The 21,489-nt window shown below is 43.5% G+C and overlaps 1 protein-coding gene and 1 pseudogene across 1 annotated transcript; one reads left to right on the top strand and one right to left on the bottom strand.

Moving 5' to 3' along the window:
• Positions 1 to 1,916: 1,916 nt before the first annotated feature.
• LOC128710432 (FHIP family protein AGAP011705) lies at positions 1,917 to 17,305 on the bottom strand. The gene is made up of 10 exons (XM_053805485.1): positions 17,102 to 17,305; positions 9,497 to 9,699; positions 9,125 to 9,409; positions 8,626 to 9,022; positions 6,806 to 7,006; positions 5,683 to 6,700; positions 5,430 to 5,608; positions 5,044 to 5,362; positions 3,919 to 3,957; positions 1,917 to 2,362 (listed from the first exon to the last, which is right to left on the bottom strand). The coding sequence occupies exons 1-10, from the start codon at positions 17,303 to 17,305 to the stop codon at positions 1,917 to 1,919; spliced, it is 3,291 nt and encodes a 1,096-aa protein (XP_053661460.1).
• A 1,994-nt stretch (positions 17,306 to 19,299) lies between these two features.
• On the top strand, positions 19,300 to 21,163 carry LOC128709214 (uncharacterized; annotated as a pseudogene).
• The last annotated feature ends 326 nt before the right edge of the window (positions 21,164 to 21,489 follow it).

Below are 21,489 nucleotides of genomic sequence, written 5' to 3'. Positions count from 1 at the left end.
ACGTTTCGTGTGTATTGTTGTGTATGTGAAGATGGAAGTGTGATCCGACGCAAACACACGGGAGCGGGAACGCAAAAGGAAGAGCAGAAAATACAAGAAACCAACATCTAATACCTACCGTTAATGTCGTAAAGGAATAGTTTTTTAATGGTAAGATTATAAGAAAGAAAGTTCGCAGTGGTCGCAAACGATTGTTGTGGTGTTTGGCTGTTCTATAGTGACACCATTACGCTTCAATCCAAATGTTAGATCGATCAATTAATTAAACAAGCGCAGCAGCGGTGAGAAATTTTGTGTGAAATGTTGCTCGATCAACTTAGGCCATCGTATATTGCCAGCTCAGATGTTACACGCGCCTTTGCTTGGTCCTATCTAAGAATGCTCTGTAACTACGCCATTTAAAAATGTTCAATCCACATACCTCGAAATATACCACAGCCTAAGTTAATCGATCTCTGTATTAATTACGCCTGGCAGTATGCAATAGTTTATTGCATCACCAAATGCTAGTGTCATCTATAGTCGGATAGTGAAAGCTCAATGTCATTATAACTATCTCTAGAAATATGACTACACTTGAACACTCTGCTAAATTGTAAAAAGAAAAATAAGTTATTAAATTGTCTTATTATGTTATGTGGGACATTTGTTGTCATCCGTTCAACGTGGGACATTTGTTGCGTCATCCGTTTAACGTGTTTTGCACACATTTATTGCGCCTAAAGATATGCATCCTGTTATACAAATAATTTAAAAGTATCACCCTAAATGTATGCAGTGGAAAACACAGAACTTCATTCCAAAATTCAATTCGTAATATTTGATTCTAAAGAATTTTCAACAATTTACATTATTTTCCACTTCATCTCGTATAACAAAATTGCTACACACTATAAATTGTGAAAAACATACCAAATAGATGTTCTTCGGATGTCCGTAAAAGATACGCGAAATGTGAACCCAACTGATGCTTGTTTCGCACTATTTTATCATCGAATTTTTCAAACATTATTTGCATCGAATATTTCGCACAAAGAGAGGAAAATAAACAACATATTTTACTCACTATTATAGAATTTATCTCGTAAAACACAACAAAATTCTGGGCACGGAAAGAACGAACGAAAAAGCGTAAACGCAATGATAAATAATTGTGTATAACATTTTTATGTACAGGCTTCTGGGGATGGAAATTATTGGATGACGGGGGAGTCGTTAATATCGTTCTTAAACAAACAAAAATCACTCTAACGTAATCATTGCCCTAAGCGCCCGCGGCGCTTCCGATAATGTTAATTAGTTACGTATATCTACCATACATATATAACTAATGCATATTAGTTATAGGTTATTATTGTTTGGCCTTTTTGCTTGTTCGTAACATTAGTAGTAAACTATTCGTTTTATAAATCGATGTGTTGGCGAATGCTAGAATTTCGACACATTTGGACAGTCGGTTTGTAAAATTGTCGAAAGAAAAAAACACAAACTACTTTAAAAATCGGAATACGGGAAAGAGAGTCCATAACACAAAACTGTCTGTTCTACTTTTTTTTTTGCTCGATTGCCTCACATTTAGCAAGAGACGAGAGTCGTTTTTTGTTGCCTTCAAAAAGATGTGCACACGAGCTTTTTAAAATAATAGGTTCGATGTAAAACGCATTGTTTGTTAAATTAATGTGTTACCGCAAATTAAAATATGCTGTCCGCTCCTTTACGTCGGAGCCTTACTCTCGATTGTTTTACAAACGAAGTCAACAACGACGTACGAATAAGACTGAATTCGCTACGATAACAAACATCATCTACACGCACACACTTTCGTTATTACTTAATTAAATCACAAGCTTTTTCGTTAGCGGGATAAACAGTTACTTAGCACGATCGTTCGGCATAACCGATCGGTGTTGTTTTGTCTAGCTAGCTGATCGCGCTGGCTGCTGAACCTGCTCCGAAAGCATCATAATGCACTGTTCCTGCGTTACGGCGGACAGTTCGCGTAACCACTCGTCCAGCAGGACGGCCCCGATGGCAAGGTTTAGCTGTCGCTCGCTACCGACACTGTAGTTGGCCAGTCCGTGGTCGAGACTGCTGTTCGGGTGATCGTTACCCGCATTCGGTCCGATCAGCCCATTGGATGGTGTCGTCGTGTCCACCGACATGAACTGTGTTTCGGCTTCGCGTGATTCGCGCCGTGAGCTTCCGATTAGCAGACCGCTCGGTGGTGCTACCGGATGGTTCCCGGTTGATGATCCTCCCAGCGGTTGCTGCTGGTTCGAACCGGACCCAACCATCGATGTGGCCGTAAACGATTGCGGTTGTCTAACGTTCGGCGAGTGGTTCAATCCATTATTGCTCGATCCTGATGGGTGACGGCGTGCGTGAAGAACGAAACAAAACAACCGTTAAAGCGGACGGCAACCCATATCGTGGCGGAGTCGCAAATCGGGAGGAAAATTTAACAGAGCACATCAACTCGTTTAAAGCAGCCAAAACAAGGGCTACGAGAGAGATCAATCACAGTAAAGGGAGCATCATTTAGGAAGGAGGAGTTGATTAGTACCTAGCATGCTGACACTACGGGGTTTTGTTTGTTGCAGAGTAATTTCATCAAAACATCTCTACTTCTAGCTCGTACCGGGCAGGAATTAGTACTAATTAATACCAAACACACACACACACGCTACACACACGCACACGGTTTTGAATGTTTTATTATGAGACGAACAAATAGTTAAATTACCTCATTGCCATACGTGTGTTAAGGTCACTACAAACAAACATCCCGAAACACAGATTGTTAGGAAGGAAAACCAAGCAACACAAAAATGGGTCCCTGCATGCGGTATTACTTATGTGGTACACGGACCGGCCATTACAGTAGTAAGGATGGGACCGAAAACAGGGAGTTTGGATTCGGGTTTTTCGAAGTAAACCTTCGAAGTAATTTTATGATCGTGAAAATCGCTTTCGATGTTCGGTTTTGTTTAATATTTCACTACTATTAGATCTTTTGCTTTGTAACACTATAAATTTACTACAATTAACAACTTTTTTACCAGTTGATTATCTGCAAGCGAGAATATAGATGATGAAAGATGAATTAATTGAGATAAACTCTGGGTAACCACCATCCAGAATGATATTCATGGTGGGAACTATAAATTATTTATAGTGAGCCATTTCACCATGACAGTTTTCTAATAAGAGATACATCTAACTGGGATATGAAAAAGCTTGAAAAATATATGAATAAATGGGTCAAAGCTCTTCAGAATAGTAGTAGTACTTTAGGAAAATACTAGCACAAATGGCCCTTCCCCATAAATGAAAGTATACATCATTAAAAATTGCATTTTCTCTATACCATTCAGTATTCTAAATTGAGTGTTGAATACCTTCGTGTACGCGGGGGCAACTTCACGAAGAAAAGAAATCCGAATAATTAGTTCGTCCGATATCAACCTCGATTTACTACACCTATCCCACCAGGTCCCACATTGGAATCCCCTACTATGAGCTAGTCATGTAACGAACGAACTACTCAACAAATTTTCAAACGGATGGAAATAGTATTGGAAACTAGAAGAGCAATACATTTCTTGCTTTGTCCTCTTTAATAGTAACCAACTAAGCTAAAGATCTAATAGTAGTTTAGCGAACGAATGCATTATTGGTATTTCGTTTGGAGGTTTCAAACACACAATGCTTAACTCACTTAACATTCTATACACATGCAAGTTTATGCAAGTAAAACTAACTCCAACAGTTGGCAAGCAGGAAGAGGAACCATTGGACATTACGGTTCGCGGGTAACTAGCAATAGAATCGAAACCGAAACGAGAAACAAAAACGAGAAAGGAATGGAACGGAAGGGAGCAGAACAGATAACAAATAACAATAGGGTATGATATTTACCGGTAAAAAATTCAACTATCTGTGCTAAACCCGATGAAGCTGAATGAGGAGAAACAAGATGAACATTGATATGTGGCATAATTATAATCTTAACTCGACGGCACATTAGTAATGCGTTTGAAAGTGGCAGTTTTGCAAAACGGTCACTTGCATATGGAAGGGTGAAGGTGTGGTGATGGTCGCGCTTGCTTTACTAGACTACGTTTCTCGCTTTGCTTTCCCTCCCTGCACGGTAAGTAAACGAGAGGCGTTAGTTAGTGTATCAATCAACAAGTACCAGTTATGGCCGCAGACATGAGTGTGAGACACATGAGGGGCGCGGGTGTCAGTTGGGCACAAGTGTCGTTAATTCGTATGCGTTTGTTTTGAGCGGTGTTCTTTTTTTTTTAGATACAGTACAGTCCGTTTGCTGCAGGATGTGGCACCCAGCGCGCGCGTTCGGAAAAGGTGCACAAAGCATCGTGAGTTTAGTGACGAACACAATAAGATAAGCCAAGCGTAAATAAACGCAATCGCGTGTACGTGGATAGAGAGCAGAAGCCGACGTGAACAAGGCGACTAAAAGAAGCTACTGTGATGGAAAAAGAAATTGATAATAATTAAAAAAAAAGAAACACAACCGTAAAACGATACTACGCGCGTGAAGGGAAATAAACTTTACAAAGAAATAACATAAAACGATCACGCAATCAAGGTAGAAAACTGTGATGTATAAAGAAGCTTAAGTAACATCGGAAAAGACACATGGATAAACGATAAACGCGCGTTATTTGATCGCGAGTTGATAAGATCGGTGTGGAGAAACAAAACCGAAAAGCTCCGTTGGCGGTGCGAAAAGAGCGAAACAAAAAAGCAGAGAAAACGGAAGCAGAAAAGAAAAGAAAGTAACAGATGATGATGTGCTCTCTTCCACGCTGTGATCACAGTTTGTCGAAACACACACGCAGAAGAAGAAGAGGTAGTAGAGAAAAGAAAGACGCGCGCTAATGAGCTGTGAAATTGAAAGCAATAGTCAGTGAGGTTCCATATCGAAACAGGGCAAATCTGTATCGAAACAGTGAAATACTTTTCTGTGCAGTTTTGCTTTGCCATTGTAAACGGAGGTGTTTCACGGGGACAACTTACCCACGGAACCGGGCCGCCGGAAGATGTTGGAAAACGAGTTGCTGATGCTTTTGCGTTTACCATCCTGCCGCTTGAACGGATCGTACGATGAGCTCGGTGTTAGCTGCATCGGTGTCGTCTGCGACAGGCTGGACGTCATCGAGGATCCGCCACCATTCAGCAGCTTACCGCTTGCTGCCGATTCGATCGCATTCTTGCGCATATTCACTAGTCGAAACTCGCGATCCACTAGAAACGATCGAGCCATATCGACGATCTCGAGCGATTCGTCCGTGTCGGGTAGTTCAGCGTCGATTTGTTGCTTCAATATCTTCAGCACCTGTGGACAGATGGGCACTAATAACCAGGCTTCTGTTCCAATGAAGCTCCACCAAAAGGACACATACCTGATGGAAGGACGGTGTGTCGGATGTGGTTGGTATGTCCGGACGCAGCAATATCGAGTGTAGCAACGGCAATGGGAAAAACGTCAAGTGAGTGATCAATCCCGTGAGATGCAGATTCACATACAAGCAGTTACTTGTGAACGTTTGCAATTTACCCCAAATCGCTGTCAAAAAGGGACCTAGAGTTTGGTGGAGAAGAAGCCACATTAAAATACATCCACGAACATTATGATGACATATCCTCACTAATTACCTAAGCTAACTGTCCCTTGTGCAAAAAGATCTTCCGAAAGATCCAAATCACCCATCGGTTCTTCCCGTACGCTCGATACCTTCCACGCGTCAACCCGCTGCTGCTGTTTTAGCTGCGCGAGATCCTGCGGTGCCGCTACCGGTACCATTTCGTTCGTTGCTTGGGAAAATACATTCAAACTTTCGTACCCACTGCTATCACCGATCGATTGTAAGCTGTCAAGCTGTTTGCCACTGGACGGCGCCATCGATCCACCAAACATTATTGCACTGGACGCCGTAGAGCTGGTCCCCGTTACAGGCGCATGCTGTTGACTGTCGCACTCCCCTATACCGGAATCGATCGAAAACTCTCGGAGAAAATCTTTTATCATCTGCACCTTCAGGGCGCGGACATCCTCCGGGTTAACGATACTGTCGCTGTTGCTACTTCCCCCACCGTTGCCATTCGTAGCGGTTCCTGCTCCCGTCGGTTGGGGAAGCGAAAAGTTGGCTTTACTTAGTTTTTGGTAACGATACACGTTGTTCCACTGATCACAGGCATGCTTGCATTGTACGATGCGATTGCGTGCATCGAGCAGGTACGCTTGGTAGTTCGCTAGCAGTGTTTCGCCCGTCGTCGTGTTCATCCCGTAATGGTTCCAGTTGGCACCGATCGTTTTGCTAACGTTAAGGTTGGCATTATTACTGTTACCACCACCGTTGTTGGTGTGGTTGTTGTTGTGCCCGTGTGTACGCTGGTTACCCAACGGTGGTGCATTTTGGCCGGCAGTGCTACCGGTGCCCATACCGCCATTGTTGATGCTCAGCACACTGTTCACCTTCTTCATGATGTCCGGCGTAATGTTAAGGAAGTATTCGACGGCTTGCGTGTACGGATCAACCCGATTGATTTTGTACCGATGCGATATCGGTACGTGCTTGCACTGCAGTAAATACTTCAACATTAGCTCGAGCATAATGTCCTCACAGTTTAAGCTCAGCAAACTGTCGAACAGCGAAAGAGTCACCATGCATAGCTACAGAAGAGTGAAAGAATCAAAGGAAACCATGAAAATACATCCATCAAATGTTTGTTATCAGAAGTACAAACGCGGCTTTACTGTCCGGACCCATGTACTCACCCGTGAATCGTTGCTGTTTAATCGCTCAACCAACACGTCCAATATTCGCTGCCCGTCGAACTTTTCCTCATCCAGCAGAAAGCGAATCACCAGCTGTATCAATCCCGGTTCGGTGATCGATCGTACAATCAAATCGAAGTACGCCATTGCCGATACCTGCGACTCAACGTTCGTCTGGAATTGACCTTGCCCTTTAAATGTCTGCTCTCACCCAAAAAAGGATTACGGAAATGGTGCACACAAGAGGTAGTTTGGTTTGTGTTGTGTTGCGTGGATTCATACATAGTTTTGTTTACGTTTTGTTAGGCATGACAAAGTTTGTTAATTTTTAATTAGGTTTTTTTTTTTTAATATTTAACGTTAATCTCATCGCATCCATAGGATGAGAGTTCGATTCATCAACATTGCCAAAGTTCACAAGCGAAAACCGGTAGCACATTCACAGCATTCGAGGCCAAAGATGCAACACACGTTTCAGCGCGATCAGTTAAACGGAGCAAACGGAAATGTGGAAAAGAGGCGCACAAGAAGGTAACAAACGTAAAAAAACCGCGAAAGAAACACGAAAAATCATCAAAAAATACAAAAAAGTAAGATATTGAATCAATTATTTCAACAAAACGCGAACATTGTTAGATCATAAGCGAACACAGCGAATAAGAGAAAAGGGTAAAAGAGATACGCAACACGCGTCGATCGGGCAGGAGATAAGAGTCCAACAAGTGAAGTGTAGAGAAAGGAGACAAATGTAATAAAAAGAGAGAAAAAGAAACGTAAAGAAAAAGAAGAAATTAAATAAATAAATGAAAACACATACTGCTCCATTAGCAAAGTTTCGGAAAAATGTAAGCTGGTGAACGCTATGGGTTTACAAACACACGGTTCAACACACGTTCACATGTGGGAAAACAGGATAAAACGGAACAAGTCTAAACATAACCTCAGACATTGGGGACGGTGCCAGTATAAAAGAAAACAACGAAATAACATAAGTAACAAACGAAAATGGAAGGAATGCGCGCTATCAAGAGCCTTTGCCGGGTAGAACTCGCCCAAAATATTGTCGCATCTTCCGGTGGGCAGTACAGTAGGGGGTTGTTAGGGAAGATAAAGAGGACAGAATGGAATTTGATAGAACGTGAATAATAGCGTACACTACAACTATTGCTGTACAACAGAAAACAGATAGATTTATGGTATGGTATAAACCCTGGTGGTGCTTTCGAATCGGTGTGGTGCGTGAAAGTGTGGTTCATGTTTGGCCGTGTTTGTGTGTGTGCTGCTTGTTTCGGCAGGCCAATATTGGCAATGCATATATTTATGTCATTTGGTCCAAATTCTAACACCACCTACGTTTGCTATGTACACAGAGCATGAAAGGATGTATTGGTCAATTTTTCTTTTTCCCCCCGGCATAAAAACACAAACAGCGCCAAAAGAAAAGCAACATGTAACGGATGATCAAGTAAAGATATCGCCATTGTAGTGTGATGATAAAAAGCAATGATAATGTGTGCCGGGGCAAGTGGCAAATGCAAACCACCGTAATGGTGAATAATTGTTCCTCCATTGCAGTGCCGATACCGATGCCGTATCGTACGCTTCGCTTTCTGCTGTGAGATTAGTAACGGTTCGATTACGATCCGCCGGAGATGAAGATGCGATGGAAAGTTTGTGTTGCTAAACAGCTTGGTGCGGGAGATTAGCGATAAGTAGGACAAACGCATGCATATGAGAGTCAAGCGTAAACCAAACATCGAACGAAACAAAGTGGTTGGTGCAATTTGATGCCTCCATTTGGTGGTGACGCCACCATTTACCTGTAGAATCGCCGGTCCAAGAACCGGCACCAGGAAGCCTTGGTAGAGGAAGTCGAGCAACTGTTGCCGGATCATCGTATGGGCAACTTGCACGACCGCGTTACAAAACTCCAGCGAGTTCATAAACAGTGTCAGCTCGGGCAGCTCCGTCACATCGTCGGTCGTGATGCGATACCAGTCGATGGTTTTGATTTCGATCTGGTTGGGCAGCCGCGAGTACAGACCGCCGAGTCCGGTTACCAGTACCGGACAGATGGACGAGTACGTTGCGATGTAGGTGCCAACGTTGGAATTTTTCTGCGACAGCGCCATACAGAGCAGCAGCGCATCGCGTGCCTGATGACCCAACGAACCTTCCCGGTGGACGTACGGTATCAGCAGCGAGAAGATGATGAAGCTGTACGCGGAGGAGAGCGGAGAAGAAACAGCGAAATCGAAATAGATGAGATGATCGTGCGTTTTCAGACCTCCAGGCGATAACCTCCGTTCGCGGACTTACTTCGTGTGGCCACCGTTGCTCGAATGGTTGCTTTGCTGTGTTTGCGTGGTGGAGAAGAAGAACAGATCGAGCAGGTGCACGTTCTGCATCAGCACCACGCACAGTTGGTTGAGCAGTATCACCAGCCGCTTCTCCACGTCTGGCGGATAGATTTCGTTCTGGCTCGAGGCCAACAGTTTTAGCAAAGGTCGCAGAAATGGTTCATGCACCAGCAGCTGATGACGCGAATGGCTGACTAATTGTTCGTACAGCTTCAGCTGTTCCAGCCGTACGGCATTTGCATATCTAGAAAAAAACGGAAGCGAAAAAGAGGAAGCGGATGAGTAACATTGTTTCTTATTTGATAAAACCGTTCTGCTTCTGCCTTCTTACCTTCCCGTCTTGATGCCCCACTCGTACAGTTTGTCGAGAAGGTTCTCGCTCAGTAGATGCTCCAGACAGGGCGCGGGTGGAGCTGCTTGACCAGGGAGGCTGAGTTTGTTACAGTGATGAAGTTCCACCAGTAGCAGCGTTACCATATGGTCCAGATGCGTTACCACACCCAGCACATCATCATGTGACTGACTTCGATAGTTCTGGGGAAGGAAAATAAGAGTAATCATACTATATCAATAAAATTGTTTTTATTATAATTTAAACAAGGCAAAGGGGAGTATCTTTCGGGAACAGTTATTCATGGGGATATTTATACGAGGAGTCATTCAAATAAAGAATCGACTCTTAAAAGATTCACGAGTCTTCAAAGCTGCATGATAATCCTCAATGATTTGACATTTTATATGTAAAACTATGATTCCCTAGAGAATAACGAAGAATTATCAAAAAAGAGATTTAGAGTCATTCGTTCAGATGGAAGATCCGTTCAGATTCGTGAATCAGCCTCACCCAACACCACCAAATGGTGTCAAAACATGTATCTTTCTAATAAGAAATTTAAATTGTAAAGTTAACAGAGCATGGAGATGGAAATGGCCATTTCAGGCACAATGTACCATCCCCCATAATGATCGCTCGTATGTATAATAGTTGGAAAGCAAGAGTGGAACCGACAGAAACAAAAGAACAAACACATATCACACACCAGCGCGATGATGATGCTCGATATAATTTTTATTTAATTTGTTAATAAGGAGAAAGCGTTCCGGCGCGATCATCACCGTCATCATCATCATCATCATGCGGTGTAAAGCACGCTACAAACATTCCATATTTGAGCTTGAGCGGCGATCGAAGCGCGTAAACGGATAATTGCAGTCCGATGCTATATATTTGCGCCCACCAACAAACAACCACGACGCCCTCAACGGCCCCTTTTCTTTTACTAAATTTTCCCACCGTCGCGTATGTAGACCTTGACGGGGAGAGGGCCACCAGCAAACCTAGCTAGTCCGAATGAAATCGAACCCAAACAAATCGAATCCTTCCATTTTGACTGCATCGTTTGTGCAGCGGAACCGAGCAAACAATAGTATTTCCTCTACAACGAGCAACTTACAACTTCCAGCCGTCTAACAACATCCTGATCCCCACCGTGCACAGTGCAATGGGGCACAGAAATGTTGCTCATGTTGCACTGCTGACGCGGCCTGATAATGTTCGACACGTTGTTGGTTCTGCTAGTGTCGGCACTTTTTTTTTCTAGTGCAGTAGGTTGTTGTGCGCTATCGAATGGGGAAGTTTGTACTTTCTTTCTGAATGTTGCTATTTTAGTACAGCTCGCACCAGGGGGGAAGAAATGCGAGCTTTAACGCGTTGTTAATGGTGGCGTTGAACACATATTGCTCTTGTTGTAGTTTTTTGTTTGTTTGTTTGTTAATTAATTGTTTTTTATTTAAATTTTCAAACCAATAGACTTCTAATGAGCCAAACGTGTATTGTAATGTTGTGGAATGTACAAACAACATTCATAGTACAGAATCTTCACATTATCCTAAAAACGATCGATCAACAAATAAAGTAATATTTAATAGTAAAACCAAAATTTCGTAACATATAAAGCAATTTTTTTTAGATATCCAAGTTCCTCAAATGATTTCAAACCGTAATGGAACACCAAGAAAAGCAACAGAGAGGAAACATTGAAGAATGATAATATTTTTAAATTTTATTTTAACTTATTATTCGACATTTTTTAACCTCAATTTTTCATACTGTACAACTTATTGTTATCGTTCACAATTAATATTATTCCCAAAAACAAGTGAACGTATAGTTATGCTACCAACTGTAGCTAAAAACATAATTATTTAAGTTACAAGTTGTTTAAAAAAAATATTTAAAAAAGATTAAAGCAATATAGGTAACACTGCTAAGAGAAATGTAAAATTCTTATTAGAAAAACCTCGCAGCAAACACACCGGATAGCGTACAGTTATACCAAAGTCAAGCTAGAAAACTTGACCAACATTTCCCTCGCGAAAGCACTGTCTGCGATCACACTTTGCCATAAAAAAACACATTTCTTCCAAGAGTATGTTACAAAAGGTAGCAATTACTGCAGGTAACCATCATTATGGCTCTTACGAAGATGGACGAGGACGGTTCCACGAGGGCAGCGAGGTAGGTGTGAGAGAATTACACGCCAAGATTACGCACGATGATTGGGATGGCTGGTGTGATGATCGCCTTTCTGTCTAATGCGAGATGATCTGTCCGGTAGCGGCAGCATGTAGCATCCGTGTGAACCTTCGTACGCGAGATGGCGATGTGGGCCACCGGCCACAGAAGCATGAATACATTATGCTGAATTGCGAAAGCGAGCTTACACATTCGACACATCTCGATCGATGCATGGGGACCGTTGTGGCAATAGGGTAGGGTTGTAGCTGAACTTAAAAAATGTAGCGACTTTTGTGGAGCTAACATGGTTAGAAGAGACATTTTTCCTCCTCTTTAGTGGCCTCAATTGGGCAACCTTTTCTGGCACTTTCTTTGACTTTATTTACCCGTAGCTGGATAGCTAGTTCCTGCTTATGAAGGATTGGGACCGGATGGGACTTTGTCCCGGTCCTGTCATATGAAGACCGACCTCCACACCAAATACACCACCCCAATGAAGTAGAATAGCCGATTGGAAAGCTCTTAGAAAGAGATAAGATTAGCAGCAGCCTTATCCGTTCCTATTTGTCGCTGGGAAGAGTGCTCCAACAAGACATGAACAGCCGTACTTACTGGCTGATACTAATCTACAAAGAACGTGTTTCATGATTTATTTATATTGGACTGACCCTTTTCAAACTACCGAACCTTCTAAAGTCGACGGAATGCCGTAAGAATGTCAGCTAAAAATTCCGAGTGTGCTCAAAGGCGAAACAGGAACCATTATCGCGAAAAAAACACCCACATTGGTGTGTGAGGTTTTAATTAATTTCAAAACAAGAATAATCAATGCTAGCAATCGAAGCGACACACCATTCCGCCAAGCCGCGCAAAAACCGACGACATTACGCACGGACGTTAAAAGGTTAGTCGCTGAAGCGAGCACGGTTGATTAACATTATTTCAATTAACGCTTCATACTCCGTTCTCGTTATTTATCAACCCAAAAGGGAACGGACGGGACTTTTCCCAGGATTTACACCTTCTTTGTGCGTTCCACATTTTCCTTCTGCTTGCAGATTTAAATAATTCATTCGCAATGCTCTGCCTGTTGGTCGGGAAAGGTTTCAGCGGATGTGTCGCGCTGCTAATTGATGTTTGCGCAATGCCATTGTTTTCCACACACCGGAGAAATGGTGGTGGATGAAGAAATTCTTCACAAATTTCCCACTTCTTTTCGGCAAGATGAATATTCTCCGGTGGGCGGGAAGAAAAAACTCTGCAAAACTCTCCACCTCCTCCCCCGAGGTCATTACGACGTAGAATCGCACACGATTTGGGCTGCATCTTTAATTGGTTTATAACGTAAGCGCCGGTTTTGTTTGCTCCCTACTGTACATCAATTGAGATGCATGTTTTTTTCCTCTGCTGTTTGTTACCTTTCTGTGTGAGATTGTTTTCTTTCTGCTGCTTCGAGGTGAGCGTCATTACACCGACACGACGCTCTTGCGTCCATTGTTGCTCTCACCTACGGTTACAATTTTTAATTGGCCGTGCGTGAAGGAGGGAGTTGAATAGCAAAGCCCCATCAAGTTTCGTTCGCAGACGGACGCACTGTGCAGAAACAATGGACGAGGATGGTACAAAAGTGCACTGAAGGTGTAAAATGGTTGCATTGTGGCCTGATGGGCGTCACGTTACCGCACTAGATGTGTTACGCACATGTGCGCCGGGGTGAAATGATCAGGGCGGCCAGTGACCGTCCTTTGGCCGATGGTGATGATGGTGTTGGGCCAAGCTCGATCGACACGTTGCAATTTGGAGGTGTTGGAGACGACACACAGACGATTTGAACATGAGAGTCTAGTGTTTTTTTTTTAACTCTAGTGCAGGGATCGGCACACCTATAACGAATAGGGTCAGATAGTAGAAATAGTTCTGAAACCGTGGGTCAAGCACTCCAAATGAGGTTTTGGATACATCAAATAGATAGTTATATAGTAGATCTTTTGAAAAGATTCATTCGTAGCAGTGAGAAGTTCAAATTCGAATCAGGAGTCGACTCCCAAAAGGATTAATGATTCCTTAGAGCAGTGGCGGATCAAGTCTCTTGAGGTCTTAAGCAAAATTAAGAGCGAGGTTGTTACATAACGAACAAGCTCCATAGAGGTCAGAAATCTTGTATGATTTTTGGCTCTTGAAAGATTAATGAATCCTCGAAAAGTCCTGAAACTTTGAAGACACCTTTGCCCGACGATGGCGATTCACATTTTATACATAGTTTGAATGGCGTGGTGAAGAGATCTTGTGTTGTTTGGGCCAATTGGAGCAATCTATTGGGCCAGATAAAATCTATTGGCGGGCCGCGCTTTGCCGACCCCTGCTCCAGACCGAGAAAAGCTTTTTCTTATTGAGTTTATATTAAACAATCTTGTCCAGATCATATCTAGTTTTGTGAGTGCATCCGCTTAGGACTGTAAGGTGTGCATATTATCTACATATTATTGGATGTAGAAGTAAGGTTTCAGTGTGTTTTTCCCCACAATTTCCCCACAAAGCATCCATCAGATTGTGATCAATCGAAAACAACTCGCAATACACGGCGCGTTTCTGGTCCCACCATGTGTAGAGTACTAGAGAATATTTCACTTTGGAGTACCAGGAGTCCAAGACGTTCAGACGTTAACTGACTAGATCTTCCCGTAATGTAACGGTGGCGTTAATTTATGTTAAACTGGCAGACCCAATTATTTAGCATCGTTAACTGGGTCCTCCTTGGCGCAGATTTGAGATTTGAGCCCCAAATCAGGTTTCGTTGACAGATCCCATGATAGCACCGCACATCACACCTCGCTTTGCTCTCTCACAATTATTATTATTCATCGCCAACGCAACACGTTCTGCTTCGGTGAGGACGACGATCGCTGTGAGATGATGATCGCGTGTGTGGGGCCACAGGTTTGGCAAAGAAATTTCGCGATGCGTGGGCCACGCCATCGGCGGCTAGCTCCCGCCCCGGCGTCTAGTGGGGGTTGTGTTCCGGACGGTCTCTCGCTTACGTTTTCGCCCGGATTCGAAAGTGAACCAATGGCACAAAACCGCCGATCGTCTTGACCGTGCGCCCATGATGTGATCGTGCACGCATAACAATGTTTCTTTCTCGGCCAGTGGATCAAAACATACGGAATCTGTTTGTTAATGCTTCAAAAGCACACACTGTATATTGCCTGTTCAAATCGTGTGGTTAAACCCGTGGAAGTTCTTGGCTGTTCAGCAACTTAAAGAAGCTTTCAACTGCCACTTCCATACGCCGTAGGTGAAAGTTTGCACCGAAACACCGGATTTAATGATCAAAACCAAAAAAAAAGCTAAACTGCATGACAACAATTGAGCACAAAATGGGTTTCCTGTGAAGCACTTCCTGCTGCCTGGTTTGCCGTTCCGGTGGCATAAGAAAATGGGATGTAGCTTATTATTCACGCTACAATTACAAATCTCTTCCATGCATGCGGAAAGAAGGCATTAGCGAAGCGCTTTGTCGATGGAAAAGAAATTAGTATTTTTTAGTTATAACATTAAAAAGGTGTGAAATGGATCAGACTTCCGGACAACGGTATTGATTATTTCTCACTGCAAAAACTAGCCGCTCGTATTTGTATTCGGTTTGGCAAAGATAGTTTTGCGATGCAGCAGCGGCCACTGCTATCTTAATCCGCAACAATTCCATGGAAAGAAACACATGTTTCGAACACATTCCTACCGCTGTAACGCAGGTCGGCGTTCCCGCTTGTTACGATAATCCTGCCGCGGAACAGGCAATTGTTTACGCAACGTCTTACCAACATGATAAGCTTGGGCCGCGCTCGAGAAAGGTGGACATGTCACCGGAACACACTTCCCAAACGAGTTTTCTTCTCTCTTAGCAAAAAAGAAATCCCTCACCTGTGTTTGCAATATCATTATCAAAAGGAAATGGGTCTAAGAAAGTGTACCGACAGGCGGCATCATCATTCGCGTGATTCGCATTATGCTGTTGGGTATGATGTGGTGCATTTTTTTTTCGCGACCACACATCAATGCGACGGAATCGATGAAAGGATCGTTTGAGGGGGGGGGGAGGAGAACGCACCTCACACGATCTATTCGCCGGAGATCAACGAACCGCGAAGACGTCCGTGCACCATAACACGCGCGCCGTTGATGGCATTTGGTGAATGTTGTTTGGTGCGGTGTGCGGATGCACGGCGCAAACCCTTTCGCTGGACAGGGAGAAAACGGCTTTAGACGACGCGTCGTCACACGCGGGATGGATTGCTATTTAATATGCCGAAACGATGTTGATTGACACGCGGTAAAGGAACGATTGGCGAAGGGAAAGCATAACCCTGGTTCGGGCTTTCCCCGTTGTGAATCGCTCAAATGTGCCAAATAGGCATTTAATTGGAAAACAACATTGGACTTTTTTAAGGTGTGTTAAGATATTTTGCACCGTAATTCTTTTCGGACGGCCGAAGTGGTCGTGCGATACGTTTGTTAAAACGACGTCCTAATGAAGGTTAGCTTTTTTTTGGAGTGCATCAATCAAACAAATTAAAGTAAGACAGAAAATACTGCCGATCATAAACACGGGCTGTGTGTAAGCGTATTACATCATCTACTTTCTTGCTACCATTCGGGGGTTGCTGCCCAAACTATTTACTTTACAACAGCAGCTGAAAGTGTTGTTTACAATACAAGGCCAACAATTGTATCATGTTACTTTTTTCATCCAAACAGAAAGTCCTTCAATCGTTTGATCCGGTCGTGAATTTTATGTTTAACGTATGGTGCGGGGTTTATGCCGCGCACTCATTGGCTAGTGCTGTAAGAATCGTCACGCATGACTGCAAACACTTTTCTCGATCTCTTTGATGGCATTTACTTTGAGCTAAGCTGCTTCCTAGCGCTGGACTGTTGGCTGTTGGCTTTAAAGACACACGATTCGTATACAAACAACACATTGTATTAGCTGTAGAATAAACAATATTAAAACCTTTGATAGTTTCAGATTCTTTAGTCCGGTATAAGTAATACTCCAAGACCTGTGGGATCCTATGATCCAAGATCTTTAAAGCAATACTTGTGATTTAGCAATACTCCAACATCTGTAGTTGAGTTAAATATTGAACCGACAGATCGGTAAAACAAGCCAAACAAGACAGATTTGATTATTGTTCCCGAAGATAATCTTTTGCAACCGAACCTCCTTCATCCATTGTGTGATCGAAAGCCCTTTGGTGTGATCTTTAAATGATCTTCAATATTACATCTCTTTAGCAGTTGTTGTGAAAATTCGACAACATACCGCACAGCGTAGTTCAGATCTTAATTATTGTTCCTAAAAGTAAACAGTACAAAAGGGGACATTTTTACGATAAAAACACTTTCGCTCATCCTCACCTCCGATCGCTGTATAATCTCGTACGCTTGCTGCCAGTGGATGCAGAAACTGTCGTAGCATGCCTTGGGATCGCATTCGGTTGCATCGAACGGGCGAATAACCGAAAGCCCACCGCCCCCGGCACCGGAACGTGCGCGGTCGTTTGCGCTGTTACTGCTTTTGCTGAAACTTTGCCGCAGCGGGCTCGATCGTAACCAGCTCATCGTAGTATGTGGTTGTTGGTTTTATTCTTCTGTTTCTGTAAACCGTAAATCGTTTCTGTTTTTTTTTGTGTGTCGTTCGCTGTGTGTTTGTTTGTTATTCCGTCGGTTACTTTGTCGTTCCGCTAGTGCTTCCTTTTTTGAACTTTGTTGTTTCTCGAATCGACCACACTTTCAAGAGTGTGGTATGTGTGTGTTGATGTGTTTCTGGTCTGGTCCCGTTCGAATTTTAAGCCGATCGCCGTGACTACAGCTCGTTTGGCCGTATATTACACAACGGTGCTGCTGACCGAGAACGGTTGGCCGTTTGGCGCAAAAGGTACGAAACTCGCGAACAGAATACACTAATCCATCCGCCAGCCATTGAAAGCGGATTTGCGGGAATCGTTTAATAACTAATCCCTCCCTTTTGATATTACTAGCACGTAGAACACATCACTTTGTTTGCACGTTGCAAATTATCCTATGAAAAAGAACAATAGAGCAGTTTAAGCAATACGCACATTTTTTCATCATATAATAAACATTGCAACCTTCGTTGGGGTTGTAAAATTACACTTCTACGCCCTCACACAACACACGATAGAATAACACAAATTAAAACAGGTGTCTGGTTCGCACCTTGCATTAGAATATAATGCAAATACCGTGCGCAACTGAGGACACGGAAAGAAAACACACGCTTCCGCAGTGAGGCTTGTTCCGCTGCGTATGCATTATTGCACTTGCCATTCACAACATAAAAACATTCCCGTTACGTGTTGTTGTTGTCTACCACAACCTGACAACATGATTCGGGAAGGGTGGGTGGAGCAGTGGCCAACGAACAGTGGCACACGACGCTCAATCAAACGAACACTCGCAACTGGTACATCCAGCACACTAATAAACAGACGTATCGCTAAGCACGATTCATTCTTTTCCATTCCACACGGCGATCTTACTGTATGTCGTCATCACCTTGGCACGGCGCGAGAATAGGTCATACAGATTGAGGAAGAAACTAACGCAAGTTGAGCAAGCATTCACATTTCCTATCATCAGAAGCAAATGCACCATACGCAACAGAAGCAGCCACCGCACTGTTTTCTTAACGTACACACGAAAAAAAAAACACTCCCACAAAACTACGCAACCCACCCTGATTAGGGCATTTACTTTCTCCAACACTACGCATAAAAACCTGCACTTCACACTTGACACGGGGTGCATTTTATTCTTGCTCGCCGTTAACTGCTTCGTTCGCCATTCGGTGCACACATGTTGGCACCACAGTTCCTGTGCTATTAATCAGCAAATGAGGTATTTTAGACAAATTTTTGGTGTTTCCTTTCGCGGCGATAAAACAACATCTTTCCTCTTCAAAGTTTTTACTTTATTTGTCGGGTGGAAGCTGATAGCATGTCAGCAAACCACCCAGTGAACAACATGATGACATGCGTTGTCACGGCAACAGTCAACATGGAAGTGAAAAGTCAAAGCGTTTTTGACAGTTTCGTTTAAAACGCAAAATGTGGAATGGAAAAGGTTCATTTTTTTATTTCAGCATTTAAAATGCTACAGATTAAATTAATTACTCATTGTCGATGACCATGTGGCGTTAAGGATGTCAAAGAATGAATCGATCTTTAAAATCATACAATTAATTCAATTCATTGTATGACACAATGTGAACTGAAACATTATGATCTAACCTGTGTTCTAAACAAGGGAATTGCGATGAAATATTGCAGCCCTGTGAAAATACTCACCCACAAAGACTTCATTGTTTTCAAAACTCATTCATATATCCATTTGCTTTGAGGAAGAAAAATATCGCTCGTTCAATATCTATTTATTTATTAGTGCTTTAATTTAGTTTCGTTTCACCTGAATTACGAACATTGTAATGCAATGCAGAGCATACGATGGATTTGGATCAACAAAATTGCTTGTTCTGGGTGATGTGCTACCGGTGAAAAATCTCTCGCCCATCATTAATGCAAAACAATTGATGGATGTGTTTGTTTGTTTGGGTTTTTTACTCCTCCTGTTTTCGGAACACAGCGCTAGACGACAAAAATTGAGCAGCAAAAGCAAAATATCAGAATTCCCGTTTTTTGGCCTGGTGTGGGTCGTGTGCGAGTCTGCTTCGACAACTTGTTACCTACGGGAGAAAAATTCTAGCGTTTAATTTTACTCCAACAGCGACAACGCAGTGCTGTACGCCTTTCTTGTAAGCAAAGTGTTGTTCATAATTCACCTGAGCGTTGTGCGGTCGTAAGGGAAGCCCCCACGCAGTAGAATTGCAGAAAACGTGGCCCCGGACAAGAAATCAACGAGAGCTAGACCACCCAAAATGATGACTCGACGGAAATCGGTGCACGAATCGACGATGCAGGCGCAACTTCAACTGCAAGAGCGTGCTGCCGAGGAACAGCTAACACTTGGAGCACTTGCGTCCGGAATCGCCAATATACTTGGTCCATCGCAAAGCACACACGGAGCCGGGGTTAATCACAGCTCGACAGGAACGATCAGTACTGCAGGGACATTAACGCAACAAACACAATCGAAGCAGGCTAATGGTATGGAAACTGTAAAAAAGAGCTCCGGTGTATCGCCAACAACATCAGCTACAGTGACTGCAACCAGCAGTAGTAACCTCGCAACGAAACATACCGCCATTGGTCGAAGTAAAACACCAAGGATCTCCAAAAGAAGCGCACCGATCGATGTACCACAATCAACAGCAGGAGGCTCAGTGACAAACACAACTGCGGTACCCAGCAGTACGGTTGGTTCCAATACCACGCACGGCACAGGAGGAACTAACACAACGACCTGCCCGAATCCGGTACAGCAAACACTCGCACAGAACGGCATGGATCCCGACGAGATACCGAAGTTCAAGGGTTACCGTATCATCGAGATAGATCATTTCCTGCAGTGGGCCGCCTACTCACAGTTCATGCATTCGAAGCACTGCCCCGGTGGATTGTTGAAGCCGTACCAGGAATACATTAGCGGTTGCTACTCCACGTTCGCGATGAAGTGTAGCAAATGTTCCGCGATCATAACGCGCTCGTCGGAAAACTACATTCATCACAACAAGCTGATGAACCGACTGGTGAAGGGTACGGTACAGCTGGGCAAAGATTACGACGAGATGCAACAGTTTATGGAATCGCTCGAGGTGCCGTTTGTAACGCGTGACGAGTTCCAATCGATCCGAGGCCAGGTTAGCTCCTCGCTGGAAGATCAATCAGCATTGCAGCGAGCGGTGGAGGAGCTAGAACGAGCCGCATCGGTTGCTTCGAAGCGGAAGCGGCACGGTAGCTGCAAGTATCACTACGAAGTGCTGAAGGTGTATCTGAATAAGAAGATGAAGAAAATTGAAGAAAACCTACAACTGTCGGTAAACGATTCGGTTGCGTTGGCAGTGAATGCACATTTGAAGAATGTGTCTCACGTGCAGTTAGTGTAAGTATTGCGGACGGTGAAGTCAGAGATTTTTATGCATAATGTACTTTATACGTTGGTTTCTATTTCTCTTGCAGTCCCAATGGTCTCACTAACACAAGCGCAAACTGTACGACGATCAGTGGTGTTAATGGTGGCATTAGTGCCACCACGTCCAGCAACAGTATTGGAAACCTCGCAATCGGAACGATCAATGTACAGAGCGTTCCCATAGCAACGCCGTTGAACGGGAGCAACAACAGTAACAGCAGCAACAGCATGTACAGCAGTAGTAGTATTAGCAATTGCAGCCGGACCGGAACTGGCAATGCTACCGTTCAGCTGTCCCTGCCCGAGCCAACGATCGGTGGTGTGGTCAGTGGACGCATTCCGCCGGCCAATCGTGAACAGCATCACTGACCACTGGAACAGTTGGAATGGTTGGGCTACTGGTTACCGGACGGATAGGTACTGTTGTAAGGTTCGCTACACGCGGGCGCAATCACCCAAACGATGTGCCAACGTGGACAAATTGGACAAAACGAAACATTCGGGTATCAGAACGTATCTCGTCATTTGCTTAAAATAGTACTGCGATCTTATCAAGCTATAAAAAAGTAGTTATAAACACGAACACACACTAATCGGATGCATCGGCTCTTGCATCCGGTAGAACGATATTACCTTTAGTTTTAATCATATTTTTCCACAAACGCTTGTTGTTCACACAAGCAGTTAAAAGTGGT

This window comes from Anopheles marshallii, chromosome 2 (assembly GCF_943734725.1).
Source record: "Anopheles marshallii chromosome 2, idAnoMarsDA_429_01, whole genome shotgun sequence".
Lineage (NCBI taxonomy): Eukaryota > Metazoa > Arthropoda > Insecta > Diptera > Culicidae > Anopheles > Anopheles marshallii.
Note: the sequence above shows the minus strand (reverse complement) of the source record. Positions and strands in the feature narration are given on the sequence as shown.

Excerpts from the sequence above, each read along its gene's own strand:
- LOC128710432 (XM_053805485.1), bottom strand. The coding sequence starts at position 17,305 with ATGAGCTGGTTACGATCGAGCCCGCTGCGGCAAAGTTTCAGCAAAAGC. Across the intron at positions 7,007-8,625 it reads TTGGACCGGCGATTCTACAG|ACATTTAAAGGGCAAGGTCA; the intron begins GTAAATGGTGGC and ends GGGTGAGAGCAG. Across the intron at positions 6,701-6,805 it reads TAAACAGCAACGATTCACGG|CTATGCATGGTGACTCTTTC; the intron begins GTGAGTACATGG and ends ACTCTTCTGTAG.